Consider the following 26,824-nt stretch of genomic DNA (forward strand, 5'->3'; position numbering starts at 1 on the left):
CGGAGTCTCTAGGACAAAAGCCCAGAATTTCTTGTAGAAGTGTCAATGAAACTGTGCAATGTCGGCATTGCCAATGAAGATTCGCACACGGGATTGCAAATTGGGTAAAAGCCCCAAAATTTTTGGTAGGAATGTCAAAGAAATTGTGAAATTTCTTCGAATTGGTTGTTAATTTGAACTCTAGGAGCAAAAATGGATAAAAGCCCCTAATTTTGGGTGGCATGAGCTGAGATTCAAAAAGAGATGGCCAAAATGGATGGGAAATTGCAAAAATTTTGAAAAAATCCCAAATTTGAAAATTAGGGTTTCTATACTTTTTAGGGTTTGCAAAAATCCATAGGCAGGGCTGAGAATATGGTAGGCAAAGGTGAGAAAATAAGGAGTAGAGCTGAAAACAACAACTTCTCTAAAACAGTAGCTCCTTCGGTTGCGTGTGGGTTGCGTACAGGACTACGCGTAGGGGTGCACGCAGGCTGAAAACAGCAGCTCCTCGTCCTTCTCTTCCTCAGGCAAAGAGCTGGCTGAGAGCAACAAGACCTTAGGCAGGTGGCACCGTCTGATAGTGGCTGAACTAAATCTGCTCGTAGAACCTTGCTCTGATACCAAATGTTGGAAAAATGATAGCGAGCTATGGAGGAGAGAAAAGAGAGACAATGAGAGTGTGTTGAAGCAAAATAGTAGAGTGTACTTGCTGAACTGAATGAATAAGAATGAAAGGTACAAGATAGGTCTAAGATAAACCTACCTCTAACTCAACTAGAGTTAATTGACTCTTACTCTAACTCTAAGAGTGGTGACACAACTTATAACTTTAGTTGTGTTTACACTAAGAACTAAAGACTAAAATATTTTGCATTGCTCATAGAATTGACAAATCCTAACAACTTGAACACCTTGAAATAAGACACATTCAATTCTAGAACAAAGTTTCAAAAGGTGTCATACCAACCATAGCCGATGTAGGTGACCGATTGAGAATGTGGACAATGGTGGCCACTACCTTAGCTTGTATACACTGTGATGTCTATGCCGATGCTCTATCATAGTCAATACCGTTTAAATCACACTCTAGTTCTTCCGCTACAATATGTAAATTTTTCGAGTTGTGTTCGTATTGGTAAACTCTTCTCCTTTGTTGGATCGCAATGCCTTTAGTTTTCGGCCAAAATGGTTCTCCTCGAAGATCAACTAATCCTTAAAATTGGAGAATGCTTTGAGTTTCAACTCCAAGAAATATGCCCATGTCATCTTGCTAAAATCATCAACAATTAGCGTAAAGTAGAAACTTCCCTTAAGAGACTCAACAATATCAAATATTGATCCAACCATAGTTTTATGCTTCTTGCCTTTCCAATTGTTATTATCCTTTGCATCTCTAAGCATTCACGTGCTATATGTTCCTCTTGCTCACAAACATAGCATTTATTTACATTGTACAATGTCTTCATTTCATCAGATTTCCTAGCACTAGTAAATGACATTTTGCCTTGTTTACCTTTTTGAAAGAATGTAAGCGCGGGGAAGAATGTGATAATGATGATACTATGAACTTAACAAGGAATTTATTTGAAACAAACCACGTGTGCCAAGTGCTTGAACCATATACAAAAGGATTGATTTGCTGTGATTTTGAAAATTAGGTTTTTGAAACCCTAATTTCTGCATACTCTAGGCAGTAAGTTGATTTTATTCTTTAATGGTTAGACTAGATCAAGCTAAGTAAAAAGTGTTTCTTGGATGAGTGATAGATAGGAGAGTACAAAGCATGTGGCTGAAATTTCAATATAAGAGCCTATTGGAAATGAAGAGAGAGACATCCAATATATAGATGTGGGCCTTGGATGCTTAAATTGAGAAACTAAAGGCTACAAATAATAAGTGTAGACACTTGGTCTCTTCAAAATGACACACATCTTCTTCTAGATGCCACATGTCACTTTTCTAAAGAAAGAAGTTTCTAAAATCTTCTACTCTAAAAATCTCTCAAATAGTTAAGAATTTGAGATAGCCACTAAAGACAAAATTGTAAACTTTTTACTCTAAAAATCTCTCAAATGGTTAAGAATTTGAGATTGCTGTTGAAGTCAAAATTGTTCCTTGCGAAATTCTAGATCCTTCAACATGAATAAAATTTTCATTTAAGTAACTTAAAAAAATAGTAACCTCTTAAATTTTAGGAGTTGCTAAATTTAGATTCTGGAGATCTTCATTATATAGGTTCACTAGTTCATGGTTTGTTTCATCGGTCATGAGCATCTGGTTTCACTTTCTAAAACCACTCATTATATGGGCTTCTAGTCAATGTGACTACCCGAGTGTGAAAATGTTAGTTATCTAAGCTTCTTTGGTCAATCTGACCACCTAAGTAAGCTTTTAATTCTCTTGGGTATCTCGTCAAAGACAACCCGAGTATAATTATAGGACATCAAATTAATTTAAGTCATTGAGACAATATGTCTTGGTAACAATTGATATATAAAAGGTTGGTTACAAAGAATGCCTTAGACTAATTTTCAGCTTGTTGACCCTTTTGTGAGGATTTAAAGTTGTTGCCCACAAATTCATCCTTGCTGCCCTTATTTTTAGCATTTTTCTTTGAACTATCTTTGTTGTTCTTAAATCCTATGACATGGCCTTTCATCAATGCATAATATATATTTTCATTTCTAGTCAATTATGCCATGTTGTCCACTTTTGTCTTAGTGCAATATTAGTGGATTTCTTTGGGTAGACCACAACAATAGGTCTCTATTTGCTCATCCATCACGACTTTACAAAAAGAGCTAACTTATAGCAAAGATGCCCAAAATTTGTTTCTACTCTTCTAAATCAACACAATGAATTGCATCCAATTTGTGCCAAGTTGTTGTCACATCCGCTTCAAAAGTGTTTAGAAGCCATTGGGAAAAGAAAACCAGTTTAAGATGCATCCAAGTTGCTATTGCCTTGTATCAACAGAGTTGTCCACCACTGAAGTGCATTCCCTTTTAAGAAAGTGATTGCCTTGGGTATGCATCAAATTGTTTAATAAAAGTCAAAGCCTTCAATCTATCTTCCATACCATTAAAGCGTAGCCAAAGGTGTCAAGTTATCATACATTGGTGGCTACAAAATTTGTTGGTCTCGGTGATGACCAAACATTCTAGTTTGCATTCTTAGCTGCATAGCAATGTCACCATACATGCCAATGTGCATTTTGGGCTGCAATACCCCATGATGATTCACCATAACACCTAACATAGGTGGCTGAAAACTAGTTGTATTTTGCATTTTGACATTAGTGGGAGTAGTGGCATCCGTAGCTTGAAACACTGATCCACCCCAAATGGATGTACATGCTATTGAACTACTCATTGATTGTGTTTGTCACTCACTGTCTTGAATCATTTTCAGCATTTGATGACTCAAAACAATGTGTTGAGTGCCTTTCAAGAAGGGATTCTTGTTCTTCACTTCTATTATCACTATTGTGGGACATCTTTTACTGTTTACCCCTTGCTGTACACTATTTTCAGCGAGTATAAAACTTGTTGTAACTGAATTACAGCAAGCCAAAACGCATGTGTTTGCTCCTCCAGATGACCACAAGCTCACCTCCTTAAAAAAATGGTGATATCCTTGCAATGGAACCATGAAATTAGCCTTTGGAAGCCCAAAGGGTAGTAGACCACATTTTAGCAAACATTTAATTCAGCTTAACAATAAATTCAGCAAGAAAAATACACACTCAACTGGAGCTAAAGTGCTCCTGCACCACATATGATACTTCTTGGCCCCAAAGCTTCATGCACGATTTTGATATTTCTTTAGGTTATTGATGTATGGTCAAATTTGTTTACAAATGGTTGTATTTCAACAATTTTTTGTGACACAACTGATCTAGGGGTGCACAATGACCTTGTCACCTTAATGTTAGTCTCCAACCAATTGTAGAGTATTCAAAAATGCAAATGAACTCTTCAACCTGCTAAACCCTCAAAATTACAGCTAACATTCGAACCCAATTTCTCAGAGCATTCACCTAGACAACTATCTTGCACAGTTTCCATGCAATCTCATGCTATTCCTCTCACAAACAGAGGGATTTTTCGCAATGAAAGTTAAAATTGTGAGAATGTTGCTTTCTTCGTAAGAAAGTTACCCAAAAAGTGCAAGAAGAAAGGATTCCAGCCCATAGTGCTATAATAGCATGTTTTTTTTATATATAGTTCAAAAATTGCAGCATGCCTTGCTGTAAACGGAGTTTCAAAGTTGCCCAATGGATTCCCCATGTCAATAGGAGAGTGTTGGCTTCTGTCCATACTCCATCCATATTATTAGCTCATATTTCATGGCTGAGACCTATGGTTTTTGCAGCAAAGAAGAGAAGAATGGTTGTCTCTACACTTCGGGCTATTGAAATGAGAGACCAGGAGTCCCAAACAGCCAAGGTAAGGTTTCAAAATGAGTAATTAGCTTCTCATTAATTAGATCTCGTTTTTGATTAATGGCTAAATAATGACTTAGTTGTTAATTATAAGTAAGTTGCTCACTGGACCAAACTTAAGCTTACAGCTTGCTTTATAACTCAAGTGCCCTAATTGAGTTGCTCACTGGGAAAAACTTTCAATGTAACTCAATTTTAAGATGCAAACTTTCAATTTAGTTAAAGTTTTACATTGCACCTTGTTACTTTTGTGTTGCTCTTATACCACGCAGCTTTTATACTTGTCTACTATATGCCTAGTGTCAAATCCTTCACTGCTTGTACAAATGGTTGCCATCCAAGAGCTAGGGTTACTAGAATTAAAGTTCATTTTAATAAAAAATCTTCGTGAAGTTTAATTAAATCATTAAGTGCATTTCTGATTTTGGTGACACATTTCCTTAGTAATTCTTAGCATGTTTTAGCCTTAGATGAAGAGCAACCGTGACTTTTGCTGTTGAAACCCTAATTTACAATAACAATCAGGACTTTTCAACCACCTTGGGATCCATGCGTGATCATTGAAGACCTCATATTCAGAGTAGCAGCTGTAAATTCTCATCAACCACCTCGGGATCCATACCCAATAATTGAAGGCCTTGTACTCAGAGCAGTAGTCGTGAATTAAGAATTTACAGCTGATTTGAGGGATGAGCTCATTTCCATTGTTTTGGCTCACATACAAGAGCTTGAAGTCAAGTTTGTCCCCAAATTGTAGCCCAAGGAAGGGGTGAATTCACTCCTAGTGCTACTGTAATTTATGACAACCATTTATATTGAAGATTGAAGGAAGATCGGTCCATATCTTAGTGCTTATTGAAGAAGGAAGTTTGATTTCATGGTCCCATTGTTGGGATACATCAACTCCCTTGAGTAGGTGGGCCCAAGGCACTTGTGTGCAAGCGAGTGAATTTGCTTATTGTTGAATTTGTGATCAGCTGAGTGCTTTCCAATAAACATGTCATCATACTCTAGTGAAATGGGTTCAAGTCATCATGATGCTTCACAGTTTGAAGGTTCACAAAGCATTGGGGGAAATGCAATACCTAATCTTGGGATGGGCATGCAACATGGGCAGTGAAACCAGCTTGCCTTCTGGGCAAGGGTGGTAGATGACTTGATTTAACTCAAATAACAGTAAGCATCAAATACACAAAATTGAAAATACAATCATTATTAATTAATCTTGGAGAGTTGACACTTGATTGTCCCCCACAATTGGTGCCGTTGCAGTATTTCTTTAACTTGTATTGCACTTAATTGAAAATACTGAGATATAGGTTGATCTCCTTCAATCTTTAGTGAAATGGGCTGTCATAAATGACTAACACCTCTTGGAATCAATTTGCCCCTTGATTGTCCAACAATTCAAGCACAATTGGGTCCTCAATTTCTTGCATGTGGGCCATGGAAAATGGAGAATAGGCTCACCCCTTGGATCAGCTGCAGATCCTTTCAGCTGCTATGTCCAGTATGGGGTCTTTACTAATTGGGCATGGATCTTGAGGTGGCTGAGAAACACTAATTTCTGCAGTAAGTTAGGGTGGCAGAATTTAGGGTTTCAATAACAATTTCTTCAATCCAAGCTGGAAATGGGTAAGAATTGCTGAGGCTTTGTTTTTAGAGGAGAGAGAAAACTAAGGGGAGAGAAATTTCTGATCACCCCCTCTCCTATCTCTCACCACCTTCATAATTTAGTGAATGGTTGGAATTATCCTTAGCCAGCCTCCACAACCCTCTCTTAGCCTTGCTTAGGAAAGTTTGCCACTTGATAGCCTTCTAACTGTAATGTCCAGCATTAATTGATTAATTTTCAGAATTTAATTTCTGAAAAAAATTATTTATTTCTTTGTCCCTACCCAAGATGTAATGTGCCCGCCAAACAACTGTTCAAGCACGTTTTTATTAGTCCATCGAGAAACGAATCTAAGCGTCACCGCCCGGCACTCCCAAGGAATGTTCCAGGGTTTGTCGTGTAGGTTTTCCTGAGTCCGCCTCGCAACGGAACGTTCGTGGCTGAACCCACTAGGATTGACCTGAAATCGGGGTTCCTAGCGACCAAGGTCTCCTAACAGTATTCTAGCGTCGGATCTTGGATATTCTACTTTACGCACAAATATTCAAGCTGAAGCGAATACCCATGCTGCACTTGGTTCAAAGAGAATGGGAAACGAGAGGAATGCATCGCTCAACCTCTTTGCCTATAGGGCATAGTCCCATTCGGGTCCCCTAAAATGGCATGAATTGGGTTCTAACCTAATTTTATCTAAAGGTCGTACGACTATAGAATCTTGTAAGAAGCCTCCAAGCTCTCTGGGACCATCCTTCCGTAGGACAGACTCGTCAAGGGTTCCACCCATCCGCTTTCCTCAATGGGCGTTCTTTAGTTATCTAATTAGGTCCTATCACATTTATGTGTGACATTTAAAATCAGCTTCCTTAATTAAGCCTTTTAGGGAATAGGGTTCATTCACGTAACTTATTACACTGACGCGAAAACAATTCAGACAAGTTTCTTGGAAGTAAACTTTATATTAGTATCTTAACTAAAATACAAATCTTGTCTAAAAAGGGTGAATTTCGCAATCCGTCAATATGCGTTTTATTTCCTCCAAGATTCTGCCCTTGTAACAGTAACAGGATCTCGAGAATCTATCATGAGTCACGTTGATCATTTGAGTAGGACCCGGAGGCAGGGAATTTATAGCCAGAGCCCCCCCAGCATCCAAGCGTCCTCCTACATTCAAACTAACCCACGGAGAGACCTCTCGTGGCAGGTTTGGTCCACGTTCCCGTCATGGTTATTTAGAACCCCCTTGGCTAAGGTTGGCAGCCAATTGGGGGTAGCTTGGCGCGCCCTCCTTGAATTCAACCTAATTCATTACTCAAATTTCTTTGGTGAGCTTGGGTCATACATTCCTTTCATAGACATTGAATCTAGTTTTACAAGCACAAACAACAATGAAGACGAGTGCTCCTCAGGACATCTGCTAAGGTGGAGTTCCCATCTTTAAACGCGTAGCGATGTCCTTCTTGGGTCTTTCTTGCCTTGGCGTCAATTTCCATTATCTCTCGAGAGATAGAAAATACCCTCTTTTTGACGTCACTCCTATGTAATAGGAGTGAGCAATTTCGCTGTAGTTTCGGATGACAGCTTCCCTAAGTTACTAACCTTTGGTTCTTATCTTAAGATCTCGGTCTAGGATTTTGATTGATCCGTTGGTAACCATTTTCCCATCTTAGAATTTTATCAGGGTTCTAAGTTTACCCTAGGGTTTCCTCCCCTCAAGATCGTAGGAACTTGTGTTCACTCCTCTCACAAGTCAAGCGTAAACTAAGTCTATTTACCAATCTGAAATAGTTGCAAGCGTCGAATGTAACTTGGTGAATAATCATTCTTTTTGTGGGTACGACATTCGAGCTTCCTTGTGTTAGCTTCGAGATGTATCATATTTTTGAAAAGGATATATCCAAGAGTGTTTTGGATCCATCGTGGTTGGCTATTGGGGTAGAGACCAAAGAGCATGTTGACTTTAAGTCAAAATATGGACGTAAGGCAGCTTGACCTATTTGCGATTAGAACCTTAGTTGAGTCGAATTAAATCTTAGCCTCACTCATCATGTAGAATTTTATTTACCAACTGGCCCTTGCAATTAAGCTTAGCATTTCGTATGCACATCTTAAATCTACCCTTTTTAGATGAATCCCTATCATGCAGTGTAATCGAAACTATCCATGATGCTACATAAATTTAGATGCAAGTCTTTGGTGGTACAATGTGGAATTCCCATTCATGAAAACCTCTTCTAGTGCACTTATGCAAATCATAAAGCGTGACCTAAGTATTTAGGTGTGAACGTACATGAGTTGATCATACATAAGTAAACGCGAGATAATTCGTTTCAATGGTCTTTAGGATGCAATTGACTTTGTATACTTTGGCAACCTAAGATGCACTTGTAAAAGTTCGAATCTAATATCTGAGTTAATTACTACGACAACCCATAGATGCTTAATCTATTCACGACAATTTATGGTTATTAAGCCCTTTCAACTACCTTTCGAGTTATGCAAGTTACACGATGCGAGGTATGACTTCTTCCTAGTGATGTCCATGCTTAAATATTCGATTTCAAGTACTAGACACGGTAGCGGTACCTGGTTTTGGAGTGTCGAATTAGCGTTTACACCCGATAACCCATTCGTGTTGGTGGTGGCATCTTTGCCCAATTCTCCTTCTATAGTCACGGCTTTTCCAGTTACTTGGGAGAGTTTACGCTTTGGGACCATTTCGGAACTGAAATGCGACCTTCACTTCTCTCGAAGGACTCCTTGGTGCCGGAGTTCCCTACGCCTTGTCTTTACTTTTGGGGTCTCCTTGTCAATTAGAGGTAGTTGATGGAGAGGTTACGAGGACTCACGATGGGGAGAGAGGGTACTCAAGCCTTCGCCCAAGAAAAGAATTTTCCTTGGGCCTTTTCTCTCTCTCTCTCTCTCTCTCTCTCTCTCTCTCTCTCTCTCTTTTTCACTACGTCTCGCTCTCATTCACAAATTAGGAGCATGAATTGGCAGCAAGGGGGAAGAGAGAAGAATAGTTTGTGTCCTGAAAGGGAGGGAGAAATTTACAAGGGAAGAAGGGTAATGGTTAGCGAAAAGGAAGAGAAGAAAATTGTCGTGCTCGTTGAAGGGGGGGAGAATTTTTATAGGGGAGAAAGAAGGTATTATTGGGGAGAAGGCATTATGGTAAGGAGGCCTTAGCTCCACTTTGTGGCTTTAGTACTCGTCGCCATGTAGCGTAACGGGAGGGTTAGTGGGGGTTTGTCGTCGTCTACTTGCCTTCTCTCAATGTCGACTTAGAGTTCCACTCCCGTTGTCCTCGTCATCTCCACCTATGTTAGCACTTAGTTTAACTCCCCCTTATTCTCATAGTTCAACTCCCCCTTCCTCCGCCAACCAATAGCGTTGACAGGGGGGGAAATGCAATAATAAAGTTTTGTTAATATATATATATATATATATATTTTTGGTAAAAGAAAAGAGGAAAATCTAATGGTGACGGCGGTAGATTATTTTGATAAAAAAAGGGGGGGGGGGGGATCTGCTGGCGATGGCGGATGATGGTAGAGTGTTATGTTCTTCGCTGGTTGAGAGTACTCTCGTCAATCCATGTGGTATCTTTTTCTGGATAGTTCTTCCACTGGATGAGGTACCCTTTGAGGGTTCTACTCCTCAATCTCTTTTACCGAATGTCTAGGATTCTATCTGGCCAGAGCTTAAGGACTCCTTGGCTTGGCATTACAACTTGTTGATCATTGAATACATGGCTAGGATTGGATACATATTTCTTTAGTAGGCTAACATGGAATACATTGTGCACTTTTACGTTCTCAAGGAGTTGAAGTTTGTAGGCATCGGGTCCTAGGCACTTGAGGATCTTGTAGGGTCCGCAATACCTTGGACTCAATTTCTTAAATTCTCCCAACGATAAGGAGCTCTTTTTGGGTCATACCCGAATAAAAACCATATCCCCTTCTTTGAAGAGTCACTCCTGTCTATTTAGATCCGCATAGGCTTTTTGCCTATCCTTGGCAGATCTAATGGATTGTCTGATGGCCTTGACCTGCTCATCCATGTCCTCAAGCATCTTCTTGGAAGCTTCTATCCTCAAGGTAGGATCGGAAAAGTTCAATGGAGTACGGCAATCATGTCTATACAATGCTTGAAAAGGTGTCATTTGAATGCTTTGTTGGTAGGAAGTATTATAGGCGAACTCTACCAATGGTAGATATTGGATCCATTTCCTAGGTTTGCGATAGCAATATGCCCTAAGAATGTCTTCAATGACTTGGTTGACTCTCTCTGTTTGGCCATCAGTTTGAGGATGATAGGCTGTACTGAAATAGAGTTGACTCCCAATGGCCTTGAATATCCCTCTCTAGAAATGAGATGTGAAGAGGGAATCGCGGTCACTAACGATCCTTCTAGGCAACCCATGGAGTCTGAATATCTCCTTGATGAACAATCTGGCAATGTTTGAAGCTTTATAGTTTGTCTTGACTGGAATGAGGTGTGCAACCTTAGTGAGCATGTCTACTATAACCATAATTGAGTTGTATCCTCCTTGGACTGAAGGTAATCCAACAATAAAGTCCATGCTGATAAATTTCCACTTCATCTGGGGAATGCCAAGAGGTTGCAGCTTCCCAGGTATCTTGACACGTTCTGCCTTAATGCGCTGGCAAGACAAACATTCCGTGATATATTTGAGCACGTCTCCCTTAAGCCTTTCCTAATGGTAGCTCTTCTTGACCGTATTGGGGGTCTTGATATATCCGGGATGGCTTGAAAAGGGGGAGTCATGTGTTTCCTAAAGTATTCTCTGTTTGAGTTTCTTGCTTGAGGGTATGCATAATCTTGTCCTGAAATAGGCAAGTCCCTCATTGATTGAAAATTCTTGATATTTGACCTTAAGTTTAGGGTCTCGGTCCTTTTTCAAAATCTCCTTCATCATCTTCAGGTATTCTGGGTCATGGGTAGCTTCCTCCTTTGCTAATTCAAGGATAGGGTTGCTAGGCATTGACACCATAGTTGCCAATGATTCTCCTGTCGAGGGTTCCTCCATAATAAGAGAGTTGAGGAACGCTTTGTGACTTAAGCATTAACAACTACATTTTTCTTGCCAGGCCGATACCTAATCTCAAAGTTATATTCTTGTAGAATCTCAATCCATCGACGTTGCCTCATATTGAGCTCAGTTTGGGTGAAGATCCATTTAAGGCTCTTATAGTTTGTGACCAAAGAGAATTTATTTCCAAGCAAATAGTGTCACCAAAGTTTGAGAGCATGAATAATTGCTAATAGCTCTAGGTCATGGGTAGTATAATTCCTTTCATGGGTTTTTAGCTTCCTCGAAAAATATGCTATAAGATGACCTTCTTGTATTAGCATATAGCCTAGTACAGGTGAACTAGCATTCGTGACAACTTCAAATTCCTTGCTCAAGTCAGGGAGTTTTAGAATCGGTGCTGTCACTAAGCTATGCTTGAGTTGATCAAAACTTGATTGTTCAGTGGGCATCCATACTATGGCAACCTGCTTTTTCAGCAAATTTCTGAGGGGTGCTGCGATTAAGGCATAATCCTTAATGAAGATCCTTTATCAACCTGTTAAGCCAAGAAAGCTACACACTTCTTTAATAGTAGATGGTAGAGGCTACTCTTGGACATCCTTGACCTTTTTAGGATCTACAAAGATTCCTTCATTTGACACAATAAATCCAAGATATTCGACTTGCTTCTTGAGGAAGACACACTTTTTCTTCTTAGCATAGAGCTTATGAGCCCTCATGGTCTCAAGGACGATGCGGACTTGGGGTTCGCGATCCCCCTCTTCCTTGGAATAAACCAAGGTATCATAAAAGAAAACAAGCATAAAATCATCAAGGTAAAAATGTCCTGCATTAGCTTGTTAAAGGTGGCAGGGGCATTAGTCAATCCAAAAGACATTACTGTGAATTTGAAATGACCATATCTTGTGTTGAATGCCGTCTTAGGCATATCTTCTTCTTTGACGTGGATTTGGTAGTATCCTGATCTTAAATCAATCTTGGAAAAGATTTTAGCTCCTTGTAATCGATCAAGTAACTCATCTATCCTTGGGATAGGATATTTATTCTTGATGGTCACTTGGTTAATGCCTCTATAATCAATGCAAAGGAAAAGTGTACCATCCTTTTTCTTTTAGAGCAAGACTGGAGCTCCCCAAGAAGAACTGTTGGGGCATATGCACCCTTGGTCCAATAGCTGTTTGAGTTGTTCCTTTAACTCAATACCTTCAAGAATGGACATCTTGTAGGGCCTTTTTGCGATTGGTGCAGCTCTTGGTGTTAGCTTAATTTCATGATCCACTTCCCTAGGTGATGGTAATTCAGTCAACTCTTCTAGGAACACATCTGCATACTCTTTTAGCTATAATGGTTCTTCATTGGTGTCCTCTACCCATTCCGGTTTGTTTAGCTTGATCAGATAGACGAGTAGTCATTTTCTCATTCCTTGAGCTATTTGCGTTGCCTTAGCTAGCTGGACCTTTGGTTTATCTGCTTTTTGTTGTGTTGTAACTAGCTCATCCTTAGGATTCCGAAAGGAGACTTGTCCTTTCCCACAATAAATGTGAGCATCATTGGGGACTAGCCAATCCGTCTTGAGTAGGCACTCATAGACTCCTAAATTCATTACCTTGAACTTAACAAATGTGGGCTCACTTTCGAGTAGGAATTCCACCTTAGCAGTTTGTCTAGTGCAAGTGATTTCTCACCCATTTGCTAGTTTGACAAGCAAAGTGGATGTAGCTACAGTGGCTATCCCTAACCTTCTTGCACAAGTTGATGACATGAAAGAATGAGTGCTGCCACAGTTAATTAAGGTTTTGAATTTCTTATCTTAGTAATCCGATGATGTTTGGATCACCGAGAATTGGCGGTTTGGCCCCTTTTCATAGAGAGCGGCATGAACGGATGTCCTCTCAATCTTAGCTTTCATGGACGGGTCTTCTTCTTCGCTGATTTCCTTAGTGGAGATATTGGAAGTTTTCGCCCTTCCCATTGCTGTGCAATCGTGGCCACGGGTAGCTCTGGCTTGGCTAGTGAATTTTCCTTGGCAGCGATCTCCGCCAAGTTTGGGACATTCCCTTTTGACGTGTCCAGGTTCATTACAGTGAAAACATCGTAGGATTTGATCACTTCTTTGAGTGGGGACAAAGTCACTAATTGTATTTGCCCTCAGCTTCTTACGTTGACTTTGAGGCTGTCCTTGTGCCCTTTTGAATTGAGCTTTCAACATTCCTGGATTCTGGTCTTTATGAGATCAAGGTCTATTATTCCTGGGAGGCAATAGGTCCCGCTCTTATCAATGCATCTTGCAAATCCGAAGGATGCATTGATTCCAACCGAGTGTTCATTGGTGGGTTCAACCCATCACAAAATTTCGAGACTTGTTGGGAAATACTCATTGTCGAAGTGTATTTCAACAAGAAGATAAATCTTGAGTAGTACGCCTCTAGAGACAAGCCCAACTGTTTCAACTTGAAGAACTCATTCATCTTCTGAGTTCTGTATGCGGGTGACATGTACCTTTCCTACAGTGCTTCCTTTAGTTTATCCCAAGTTATTGTGCTTTAAGTGACTGCTTAGTCTTTACACCATTGCTTCCACCAAAGCCTAGCTTCGCCGATAAGCTTGAGTTTGGAAATCATAGCCTGGTTTACAGGTGTTGTTCCTACTGCACTGAAGTAATCTTCCATAGATTTAATCCATACTTTAGCATTAGCTTCAACAGACTTCCCTTTTCCGCCAAATTCTGGTGGTTTAATCTGTTTAAGAAGAAACTTCTTCTTTTGTGCCTCTGCTGGGCTTAGGGTGGAAACAAGACCTTGGGGTTGTATTTGGTTTTGAATTAAAACCTTCGTATTAAGATTGTATTTACACATCTCTTCACAACTTATCTCAATGCGTAGTTTATTTATTCATTAAAACTATACAACAGATCAAATGAACATAAAATTCTTATTTATTCATAAAGAAGCATAAGCCTCAAGTACAACTTTTTAGGAATAGATAGAGATTGACTGGGATGGTTTTCTTTTTTAAAAGATACATCAACGCCAGGTTAATAATTCCCTATTGGATTTAGCTACAGGGACAGAATAGTAATATGGATTGGGAGAATGGATTCTCAGGAAGTGGTAAGTGATAGGAAGTTCAGGAAATCCCCGTTTTTGATAGCCATGACGTTTGTTTTATCCCATTACTTTAATTATGTCTGCTGGCAAGACTTTGATCACCTCATCATAGATGTAGTGATTCTGTCCTACTTACCCTTGAAGTCCTCCAACCATTTTAGCCTTTTTAGATTATTTTGAAGAAAGGCAAGTCGATTGGCATCTATGTAGCAATATCCTGCGCTCCAAGTCCAACACCTTTCCACATACAACGATGAAGGGTTGTAGAGTTGATCCAGGATTTCCATCATGTCGGATCCTCGACGATAACTTAAGGAGTTCTTAGAGTCTTGAACATGATGTGAAATACGAGGAACTTGCTCCATGCCTCGTAAGTCTGGAAGCGGCAACAATTCACAAATGAGTAACATAAAAAATATTTTTCTAGTGAAAAATATCACTTATCTCTTCTCAATTTATTCCTATTTGGATTGTTTTATTCATTGGTTGGCTCTAATACCAATTGTAACATGTCCTACTAACAACTGTTCAAGCACGTTTTTTGCGGTCCATTGAGAAATGAATCTAAGTGTCGCTGTCCGGCACTTCCAAGGAATGTTTCGGGGTTTGTCGCCTAGGGTTTCCCGAGTCTGTCTCACAACAGAACGTTCACGGCCGAACCCACTAGGATCGACCTGAAATCGGGGTTTTCAGCAGCCAAGGTCTCCTAACAATATTCTAGCGTCAGATCCTGGACATCCTACTTTACGTAGAAATACCCAAGACGAAGCAAATCCATGTCGCACTTGGTTCAAAGAGAATGGGAAACGAGAGGGATGCACCACTCAACTTCTCTGCCCATAGGGCATAGTCCCATTCCGATCCCCTAAAACGGCATGAATCGGGTTCTAACCTAATATTACCTAAAGGTCGTACGACTATAGAACCTTGTAAAAAGCCTCCAAGCTCTCTGGGACCACCCTCCCATAGAGCTGACCCGTCAAGGGTTCTGCCCATCGGCTTTCCTCAATGGGCGTTCTTTAGTTATCTAATTAGGTTCTATCAAATTTATGGGTGACATTTAAAATCAGCTTTCTTAATTAAGCCTTTTAAGGAACATGGTTCATTTGCGTAACTTATGTCACTGATGCGAAAATAGTTCAGACAAGTTTCTTGGAAGTAAACTCTATATTAGCATCTTAACTGAAATACAAATCTTGTCCGAAAAGGACGAATTCCGCAATCCGTCAGGATGCGTTTTATTTCCTTCAAGATTCCGCCCTTGTGCTAGTAATAGGGCCTTGAGAATCTATCCCGAGTCATGTAGATCGTTTGAGTAGGACCCGAAGGCAAGGGATTTACAGCTAGAGCCCCCCTTGGCATCCAAGCGTCCTCCTACATTCAAACTAATCCACGGAGAGACCTCTCGTGGCGGGTTCGGTCCACGTTTCCATCACAGTTATTTAGAATCCCCTTGGCTAGGGTTGGTAGCCAGCTGGGGGTAGCTTGGTGCGCCCTCCTTGAATTCAACCTAATTCATTATTCAAATTTCTTTGGTGAGCTTGGGTCACATATTCCTTTCACAAACATTGAATCTAGTTTTACAAGCACAAACAACAATGAAGGCGAGTGCTCAGGACATCTGCTAAGGTGGAGTTCCCATCTTTAAACACTTAGCGATGCCCTTCTTGGGTCTTTTTTGCCTTGGCGTCAATTTCCATTATCTCTTGAGAGATAGAGAATACCCCTTTTCCGACCTCACTCCTATGTAATAGGAGTGAGCAATTTCATTGTAGTTTCGGATGACAGCTTCCCTAAGTTACTAACCTTTGGTTCTTATCTTAAGATCTCGGTCTAGGATTTTAATTAGTCCGTTGGTAACCATTTTCCCATCTTAGAATTTTATCAGGGTTCTAAGTTTACCCTAGGGTTTCCTCCCCTCAAGATCGTAGGAACTTGTGTTCACTCCTCTCACAAGTCAAGCGTAAACTAAGTCTATTTACCAATCTGAAATAGTTGCGAGCGTCCAATGTAACTTCGCGAATAATCATTCTTTTTGTGGATACGACATTCGAGCTTCCTTGTATTAGCTTCGAGATGTATCATATTTTTGAAAAGGATATATCCAAGAGTGTTTTGGATCCATCGTGGCTTGCTATTGGGGTAGAGACCAAAGAGCATGTTGACTTTAAGTCAAAATATGGACGTAAGGCAGCTTGACCTGTTTGCGATTAGAACCCTAGTTGAGTCGAATTAAATCTTAGCCTCACTCATCATGTAGGATTTCACTTACCAACTGGCTCTTGCAATTAAGCTTAGCATTTTGCATGCACATCTTAAATCTACCCTTTTTAGATGAAACCCTATCATGCAGTGTAATCGAAACTATCCATGATGCTACATAAATTTAGATGCAAGTCTTTGGTGGTACAATGTGGAATTCCCATTCATGAAAACCTCTTCTAATGCACTTATGCAAATCATAAAGCGTGACCTAAGTATTTAGGTGTGAATGTACATGAGTTCATCATACCTAAGTAAATGCGAGATGCAATTGACTTTGTATACTTTGGCAACCTAAGATGCACTTGTAAAAGTTCGAACCTAATATCTAAGTTAATTACTACGACAACCCGTAGATGTTTAATCTATTCACGACAATTTATGGTTATTAAGCCCTTTCAACTACCTTTCGAGTTATGCAAGTTACATGATGCGAGGTATGACTTCTTCCTAGTGATGTCCATGCTTAAATATTCGATTTCAAGTACTAGACACGTTAGCAATACCTGGTTTTGGAGTGTCGAATTAGTGTTTACACCCGATAACCCGTTCGTGTTGGTAGTGGCATCTTTGCCCAATCCTCCTTTCGTAGTCATGGCTTTTCCAGTTACTTGGGAGAGTTTACACTTTGGGGCCATTTCGGAACCGGAATGTGACCTTCACTTCTCTTGAAGGACTCCTTGGTGCCGGAGTTCCCTATGCCTTGTCTTGACTTTCGCGGTCTCCTTGTCAATTAGAGGCAGTCGATGGAGAGGTTACGGGGACTCACGATGGGAAGAGAGGGTACTCGAGCCTTCGCCCAAGAAAAGAATTTTCCTTGGGCCTCTTCTCTCTCTCTCTCTCTTTCCCTATCTCTCGCTCTCATTCACAAATTGGAAGCACCAATTGGCAACAAGGGGGGAGGGAGAAGAATAGTGTGCGTCTTGAAAGGGAGGGGGAAATTTATAAGGGAAGAAGGGTGATAGTTAGGGAAAAGGAAGAGAAAAAATTGTCATGCTCCCTAAAGGGGGGGGGGGTGGATTTTTATAGGGGAGGAAGAAGGTATTATTGGGGAGAAGGCATCATGGTAATGAGGCCTTAGCTCCACTCTATGGCTTTAGTGCTTGTTGCCATGCAGCGTAATAGGAGGGTTAGTGGGGGTTTGTCGTCGTCTACTTGCCTTCTCTCAGTGTCGACTTGGAGTTCCACTCCCCCTGTCGTCGTCATCTCCACCTATGTTAGCAATCAATTTAACTTTCCCTTCTTCTCATAGTTCAACTCCCCCTCTCTCCGCCAATCGACGACGTTGAGACAGGGGGGAATTGCAATAATAAAGTTTTGTTAATAAAATTTCGTTTTTATTTCGTAAAAGAAAAGGAGGAATTTGATGGCGACGGCGGCAGATTATTTTGATAAAAAAAGGAGGGGGGAGGGGGATCTGTTGGTAACAGCGGATGATGGCGGAGTGTTACACAAGAACTGGCTAGTACCCATTCACATTTAATGTGTTAACTCCCATGGAACATTTAATTATTTTAAATATGAATTGGCCTAGGAGTATCATTAATTAATTTATTAACATCTAGTCCCCAATGTCACCCCTAGATATTTTAATGGCCCAATTAATGTTCTAGGCCCAAACTCCCACCAGGCATCCATAAGTATTCGTCCAACATAACTTTATACAGCCTTTGCCAATGTCACCCTCACTACTCACTTGGGCTACATAGGCCGTCACTGTGACTTAATTGACTTGCACTTCACATGTGCACAACTTAATAATATCAAAGCTAAGCATTAAAAATACATGTTTCTATGAGAAGCAACATGTTGAGAATGTGGGATTTGAACAAGATGCGATTTCTTCAAGGCCTCCAAATGTTGATGACCAACAAGAAGATGACTATGATGATCAATTCAAAGGACAAATGAGGATAGTGGCTGATGTCTTTGCACAATTTTCAAAGGATAGTCGGTTTGTGCAATATTTGCATGGTCCAATGACTGGTGCAATCTTAAAACGTCCAAATTGATGAGTTTTGGATAGCAGAGTATGCATTTCGATGTTCAACATCTAGCACAAGGCAATCGCATGTTTACCCTCATTGCAGTGGTGGACATCACTTCTAATGCAAGGTGGAGCACTATCAACATGGGTACAATTTAACAAGGTGTTTGCTTCTGCATGGTTGATGAGTACCTTTGAAGTGAATGTAATGGCTTCTTGGCATAAGTTGGTGGATGCTTCTTAATGCAAAAACTAAAAGCAATACAATAAGAAGTTTTGGGAGGTATTGGTACATGTTACTTCCTATCATGTTGTCCCCCTTTTTGGAGCAGATAAAGAAGTATTGTGTGAGTGAAAAAGACCTAGAACCTAGTGTGGGTTTTGGGGAGGTAAAGTTTCCATCCACTACTTGGTGAAATTTCAGGATTGTTTCCAAGACAAATGGATGGACGAGGGTGACGTGGTAGATCATCGTTAGAGTTACACTTTCTCCTGATGTGTTTCAGTTGGAAGTGACTTTGAATCGGGTTCTTTGAGGTTCAATAGAGCATAGACGGTCTAGAGTGTTCCCTGATACTTAAGAGGGAGGTTGCATCTCCACTCCCTAGTGATAGAAAACTCAGTTATGTAGTGGATCTTGAACATACTTAGTTTGCATTCAGGGTATTGTATGCTGATGGTATGTTTGGCATTAGGATCACTATTCAGTATAGTAGTCATTGTAACTTCGTATGCAGATGTGTATGGTTTGTACCTAGGCTCTGAAACTATACATTTGCAAGGCTATTGGCAAGTATCGAGTACATGGAATATTTATTTGGATGCAATGTACATTTACAAGGCATGTATGAGATAGATGGATGGTATGCAATGTACATTTGTAGATGGTGCAAGAGAAGTGCATTTGCATTAGTCACTTGGTTTGTAGCTCATTACTATATATTCTATTTTGTGCCCTAGGCATCATGCCAATGCTACCATACGTGGGATTTCACATTCTACTTGCTATACTTAGATACATTGAGCCTTATTCCGTGCATTGGTTGTTGCATACCATAAGGGTTTGAACCATACATCCACATATGCGATCCTTGACTAGCCATAGTATGGAATATCCTACCACCACCAAAGTACCTCAGTTGCCACATATTTGCATGCACGCCTTGTTTAAAATCTATTGGATTGGCAATACCAAGATGGCCTTGCATTTGTGTATGTTGCCCCATTCACACTAGTTGCTTTTGCTCATCACCAACTTTTGGTGCATCTTGGGGCTACAGTGGTTACTCTTTGGGAGCTTCTTGCTATCCCAAAGGTTTAGAGAACGATATCTTTTTCTTGCTCTTGTTGTCCTTCTTTGGAGAGTTAAAAAATCTCGTAAACTATGGATCCTTGGTCAATTGGGCAAAGATGTCTACTGCTACTCTCAACCAAGCCTTAAACTGGTCATCATATTCTTGGTCTCCTTGTTGGTCATCAGCATTTGGTGGCTTAGAGGGACTTTCTTCTTGCTCAATACCCACATTTTTAGCTTCTTGCCTAAGTTTTGTGCTTTGTCCAAGATCAACCATTGCATTTCCCCCTTCAATATGTACATTTTTAGACTGAGAGACATCACCACTACTTGATCCCATCTCATTATATAAAGACATGCTTGCTGTAATGCACTCAATTGATTACAATTTCAAAGAATGCAAGTTCTCTAGCTTGTACATAAGTATCTTGGGCCCATCTACTCAAGGGAGGTGAGTCACGGCAACAGAATCATGAAACTAGTCTTCCTTCTTGGCAAGAGTGGTAATGATGTGATTATTCACTAATTATAGCAAGCAATAAAATTTAAACAAACTGAAATGCAAATGCTACCACTTAATCTTGAACAATGGACACCTTCCATTGTGAATTGGAGCAACATTTGGCCAAGTAGTGATTCCATTTGTGTAATTCCTGGGTAAAAATCAAGGAGCAATGGGCCCAAATTACTTATTGATTGCATGCACAACAAGGGGCTTTTGGATCAGCAAAGGAGATTGTGGAATCTCAACTTGTATTGAATCCATTAGCAATTAAAGTTAAAGAAATACTAAAAGGGGCACTAGTTTTGGGTCCAACCGGGTGTCCATTGTCCAAGATTATTAGGGCAAATTGTGCATTGCAATTTATGTTTAGTTACTGATTGCTATAATTAAGTGCTTAATTAGAAAATTACCACCCTTTCCAAGGAGTCTAGTTTACACACTTTTATTCATAGAACAAGCATTGCAACTACTCATATTAACAAAACAATCCTCTGTTTAAAATTTTAAAAAAGTACTTGGAGTTTCTGTATTTGAAGTTAACTTTGCCTTACTGTGTTGTGGACACTCCATCTTCACAAAAGTGCCTAGTTTGATGGCATGCAAAACGGCCTTTAGAGTGATCCTCATTACATGTCATTTTGTGCTTACCATTCTTCTTCTTTTACGACTCTGAAGATGACTGATGAGATGCTAATAGGGTAGAGGTTTTCTTTGGCTTGAAGATAGAGGCAACTCGATGGGACCCACCCATCGAGTAGCTGCCCCTACTTGCAGCCAAAATGTTGTCAAAGCTCTTGGTATACCTATAGATGTCCTCTAAGGAATGTAGAGATTTGCAGAGCACCTCATTTTGATAGTCTGGTGCAACTAAAGAGATAGTTATATAGAGTAGTGCCTGTGGGTCCTCCAAGGCCTTTGTTTTATGAAGGTCCTTGAATTTCTGTGAATATATGTCTAGGGTCTTCTTTTTCATGTCCAACTCAAATAACTTGCAAAATAATTTTCAATCTAGTCATTAGTCATAAACCGTGTTTGAAAAACAGATTGAAAATCCACCCCATGTCTCCAGCTTTGGGTGTAGCCTTGCCCGCCAAAGAGCATATGCCTTTCCCTTTAACATAATCTGTATCTATCCAATACGTTGAGCGTCATCAAAATGGTATAGATCAAAATAAGTCATCCAACAACAAGTTAATATTAGTCTCATCACATTCCTTCTTTTCCCCTTTAAATGGATTGGGCTGGAATGGAAAAAACAATTTTCTCATGGTTGCAGACACAAATGGAAAAGTGGGGAGTATGTAGCTCAGCCAATTCCTGTTGCATATCATTGTTTTTAACTTGCAGAATTGCCACGAGGGACGAGTAGTGGTTATTTTCCCAAGAAATCGGGGGATTTGGCATTGTAGATTTTTGTAGTCAATGTAGAGTACTATAATGGAAAATTGTGGTCAATGGATCTGTCTGACGCAAAGGAGTTCTCTGAAGTGCAAAGGATTTCTTCAAACTGTTCACAAAACACTTTTACAACCTCATTGTTTTGCAGTTCACAGTATGTTGTATAAATTTACCACTGTACAATGTGTGAGCTTTTTTTATGTTTCATTCTTCATGCACTGGCAAAGCAAATGGTTTAGGATACATATCCTGTCTTCAGGGAAAAAAATCAGAGATAAGCCATGAGACATCTCCATGCTTTTGATGGAAGGACAATCTGGATATCACACCAAGTGTTTGGTTTGAGTCTATAAAAAAAGACTGCAGTATCTGATCTTACAGACTGTGTACAGACTTGCAGTTGATGAGACAAATGTGACTGTAAACCTCCCCTCAAGTAAGACATACTGTGGAAGATCACGACGGTCAGCAAGGAAGATGGCATTAGAGGACACCAAACCTCCACCGTTGAAGCTTCCAAAGCTTCATCTTGTACTAACTCGCCAGGAGATTCAAGAGGACTGGTTTAAAATAACAGGTCAACGCTATTCTGGGAAGCCCAAGAAGTCAACACTTGCTCAGCTGGTGTGTGCCTTTACACTGAAGCTAGAGTCTTTCAGATTTTCAACTATTGGACTTCTAGAGTTGGCAAGGAAACATAATTTAATTTTCTCGTGTGCAGGGACTTAGCTTATGTACCTCATTAACGTGCCCTTCAACCATAGAGTATCTCCATGATCTTCCATGTAAGTCACCTATGAGATAGACATGTCACTATAATGATTTTAAAACATCAAATTTAGAATTCATATGCATGACAGCTGTGTTTCTACCTCACTATATAAAGTGCCAAAATAGCTGCCTGAATCTAGAAAACATTTGCTTCTGGATATTTTATGCATCTCTGTTCACTTCAGCCAATATGTATCACATGAGTTGCATCTTCATTGCTGGCCTCAGTTCCAAAAATTGCAGTCCTTATGGGATGACACTTTTAAGTGAAGTCAGTCTTTCAATGATGTCTGGATTTCCTGCAAACAATGTGGTTGCTAAGAAGTTCCATTATTTGGACCTCTTTCAGAATCCTTTGGTTTGTTGCTTCTCAAAAGAATGAGACTATGATGCATAGAAGAGAATCCGGACGACTCGATTGAGTGAGCATTGTTACGTCAAGCAACTTTGCAAGGCATTAGCCATGCTGGTGGAGCCAACTGTTTGATTAAAAAATTTGGGCAGTAACGTTGGCCATGCTAATGCAACCATAGACAATGGGCATTGCATTAGTTTTTATGCAGTACAATGTTACTTGCCATTGAAGAGAATTGTGGCTCAAAGCAGTTGATTTCTAGTGGCAATGCTTTGGTAAAGTCTGCAAGGCGACAATTCCGCATGTTTAATGCGGTAACGCCAAATCCTGAAGGCTTACACAGGAGTCCTTTCTTTCTTCTACCCCTGGGATGCTTAGCACCCCCAAACAGACAAACAAATCAGCCTGATGCTCAGAGAGGCCAAAGTTCTGATGTAGAAAATACACCAAGCTCTGTATACATCACCAAAGAAACATAATTTTTCAGATAAAGAGCTCATAGTTAAGATTTTAAGTATGTAGTGGAATCTTATATCATAGATGCAAGTTTTGCATATTTAATAATCTCCTTGCAAACTGGTATTTTTAATGCATTTAGACTTACCGGCTAAGTGTGTCTGCAGACGTACTGGAGTGTTCAAATTGGCAAGCATATGCAAGTGTTTATACAGAGAATGAGTATTTTTGCTTACCAGGTTGAGAGTGTCAAGCAATGCATGGATATCCAAAGTTTGAATGCTTCGTGCTTAAAGGTCACTCAAGCTAGTGCTGCCCAATGCTGATACCCTGTTGACTGCTATGCATTAAGATTACCCTACACTCCTGAAACTCAGCGAGCTAGAAAATTTTGAGCTCTGACTTATGAAACCGACTATTATATCGACTAGTATCTGCAAAGTTCTGGGTGCATTCTAGCAAGGGATTAGTTACATTAGGGCTATTTACATTTGGGGATGATAGTATTGAGTAAACTTTCTACTTCAGGCTTAGGTTCTTGTAGATATGATACAAATCAATGCAATGAATGTATTTGGAGAATTCCCTGAATATGAGATATTCATGCCCAAACCTCCCCTTGGACTTGTAGCTGAGAGACCAAGGCAAGAACCACACTAGCATCATTCCTATTTGCAGATAGAATGGCTCAGAAGTTGAATCAACATGGGAGCTAGATTGGATTGGGGTCCTCAGCCACCTTACCAAGTTTACCAATGGGAGGGCCAACTGGGTGTTTGAGTAGGCAACAGCTCCCACTTCCATGAACATAGCATGAACAAAGAGTTAGGTCCAAAGCCTCACAGTGCTCCATTAGTTAGGGGATCACCTTTAGAGCAACATTTACAACAGCTGATAAGGCACCCACGTGTAATGTGGAAAGGTAGGTTTGATTCCTAGGGATAAATTGGTGAACTTTTGGCTCTACGTGTATGGGGTGTTGTGAGGGTACTAAATAAACTGCTAGAAATGGCATCACTTTTGAAAAAAAAGTATTTGGATCATTGCATAAAAATGTAAATAGTTGTAAAATTCCCCTGCATCTTGTCAATGCATACCAATTCTTATCATTAGCCAACATTTATGGGAAATTAATTCACCACCAAATAACCATCATGTCGACATCCTTTAATGTATCAAGTGATGAGATTTTAATCCTTGAGGCTCACGGTCACAACAAAGATTGAATGCAACTCCAAAATTTCTTGCATCATTTCTATTAGAAAAAGCATCCCATTTAATCAAATGTAATTTGGATTGTGTCACGTGTGCGTGTGCGCGTGTCCTCTAAGATGGCTAAAAGATGCAAATGACAAAATAACATAACTCAAGATCATAGTTACAATCCACTTTAGGGTGCGATTGGCACAAAATGAAAACGAGTTGGTAAGGCAAGAGTTACTACATAAATTAATGGTCCTTAAGTGGCCTAATGCTTTGGCCTTTTGGACTCTTTTATGATGGCTTTATCACCTCAATAAATTTCCATTTTCCCTCTTTTCTAGTTGCTTCATCTTGGCAATCTCACTTGGTCATGCATTGAATCGTGGTTCACATTATGTTTTCCCTACAACAAACATTTTTAATTGCTTTCATAATTCATATTTTTTGTCTCTAAATGCCAACATTGCTTGGTGATGTGTCATGACATTACCCAATTTGTGAACCCTTTTGTTTTTAATGTTGACCTTAGTGTAGTCTCTAACCTATATGATTATACTTTGCTAGCAATCTTCATAATCTAGCTCTTGTATTTCTTCATGCACCCATTAGGGAGGCCTCTTGGATGTGTATGGGATTCAATCTTCTTTTGCAATGTAGCTTCATTAACAATGTAAAGAATATTGTTTATTATACCCCCCCCCCCCCCCCCCCCCCCCCCCCCCCCCCCTCTATTTTTACTTTGCTTCCATACCTTCTCTAACTCTCGTGATTTCTTCAACCAAGTCTTCAATCTCCTCTTTAGATGTGATCACCTTCATAGTCGATTTCTCCTCTAGCTTAGCCAAGCGTATGTGCATTTTAGTGAGTGAGTCCTTCAAGACCGTACTTTTTACTTCAGAGTTGTAAGCTTGTTGATGTAGGTACTCCTTCGATGGGTTTGAATCTCAAATCGGCTTGGGTGGTGGTGCCTTGACAGATGAGAAAGTCTTTGGGTGAGAACTCAGGTATAACCATCTCCCGAGAGAGAGAGAGAGAGAGAGAGAGAGAGAGAGAGAGAGAGAGAGAGAGGGAGGATTTAGTTGTAAGGAAAATATGACAAGATTTTTCTTAGAGGGATGATTTTGAGATATTTAGGTCAATCCATTAGGTGAGTTTGAAATCAAAAAATTTATTCGATTAGGTGTTCATTTATACTAAATGTCATTGTTTAAAAGCTTAAGAGCTTAAGCTAAATCATAGTATCTACATTTAAAGTAGCTCATTTGTTTAATTATTTAATTGATGGGCAATCTAAAGCCCAAATGACCAAAACTCAGGTTGTTGCTTATGAACTAGTCCTTTTCTTGGATGTTATTTTCCAGGTATGATGCATTCTATCCATATAGATATTAAGCCATTCTTAGCCAAAGTTAAACTTGTAAAGTCTTGTGCAAAAAATTAATGTATGATACTCTTTTGACTTGCTTGGACTCATTTTTAAGATTATTTAACACAGAGAGTTAAAAATCTGCATGTTTTATATCTATTGTTTGCAAACTATTTGTAGTTAATGATGTATTTTAGCCTAATATGATTTGTAACTCATATTTTGTAGCAAAAAATAGAGAATTGTGTTCTAGGAGAATATTAGGCTAAAACTTGATATATGTTTATGATCTTGAAATAGTTATTCTTCATAGGAACACATTTTATAGAAATTTTTGTTAGCTAATACTTTTTAGTTATCTTTTTTAGATACACTTACTTTGTGACATGTTAGTTAATACTTTTTGGTTATATCTTTTTCAAATACACTTTCTAGCTATCCTTCATAGGGACACATTTTATAGAAATTTTTGTTAGGTAATACTTTCTAGCTGTCTTTTTTAGATACACTTACTTTGTGACATGTTCTTTTATATATGATTTGCCTAATCTTAAAATAAAAACAAATAGTAAAGAGATTACCGAATTCTAATATGATCTTTTTTGTTTGGTAACGAGGAAACCTTTCATTAGTTGGTTCAACATTTCTACAACCTTAGGACACATTGTAGCTCATGTAGTGATTAGAAATATTAACTTAGCATTAGCCTAGGCTCTAAACCTATCTCTATGTTCAAAATCATTGACTAAATTTTGATACCTTGCATATTGTACTATTAACATTTCTAAAGAGTATTGGAGTAATTCATTGCATATCAAGTAAGGAAATGTAGAGCTAAGTGCATTTTAATGTAATTTTTTAAAAATGGGAGGGTAGACTATAAAACCATAGATTATATCATAGCTCTATAAGTTAGTATAGACTTTACTTTGCATAATCCATCATAATAGAATTTCTCCAAGTAAGTAAAATTTGCATGTAGTGTGTGTTTTGTAGAGAATTTAGAGCACTATAACTTTCTAGTTA

At 39.4% G+C, this 26,824-nt stretch overlaps 1 protein-coding gene across 3 annotated transcripts in view; it reads left to right on the top strand.

Moving 5' to 3' along the window:
* The window catches only part of LOC148016061 (uncharacterized), a 67,063-nt gene extending 41,108 nt beyond the window's left edge, over positions 1-25,955 (top strand). For 2 of the 3 annotated variants that reach the window (XM_087663935.1, XM_087663934.1), the window contains exons 5-8: positions 22,040-22,271; positions 22,369-22,432; positions 25,353-25,436; positions 25,794-25,955. In XM_087663935.1, coding sequence (XP_087520061.1) covers positions 22,040-22,271; positions 22,369-22,432; positions 25,353-25,405 — 349 coding nt within the window. In that variant the 3' untranslated portion in view covers positions 25,406-25,436; positions 25,794-25,955. Of the gene's footprint in view, positions 1-22,039; positions 22,272-22,368; positions 22,433-22,767; positions 25,089-25,352; positions 25,437-25,793 lie in introns of those variants that run through there. The other variant, XM_087663936.1, reaches the window with a different exon arrangement.
* The last annotated feature ends 869 nt before the right edge of the window (positions 25,956-26,824 follow it).

This window comes from Lygodium microphyllum, chromosome 23 (assembly GCF_053477565.2).
Source record: "Lygodium microphyllum isolate KBCC chromosome 23, Lygodium_microphyllum_v1.1.10, whole genome shotgun sequence".
Taxonomy (NCBI): Eukaryota; Viridiplantae; Streptophyta; class Polypodiopsida; order Schizaeales; family Lygodiaceae; genus Lygodium; species Lygodium microphyllum.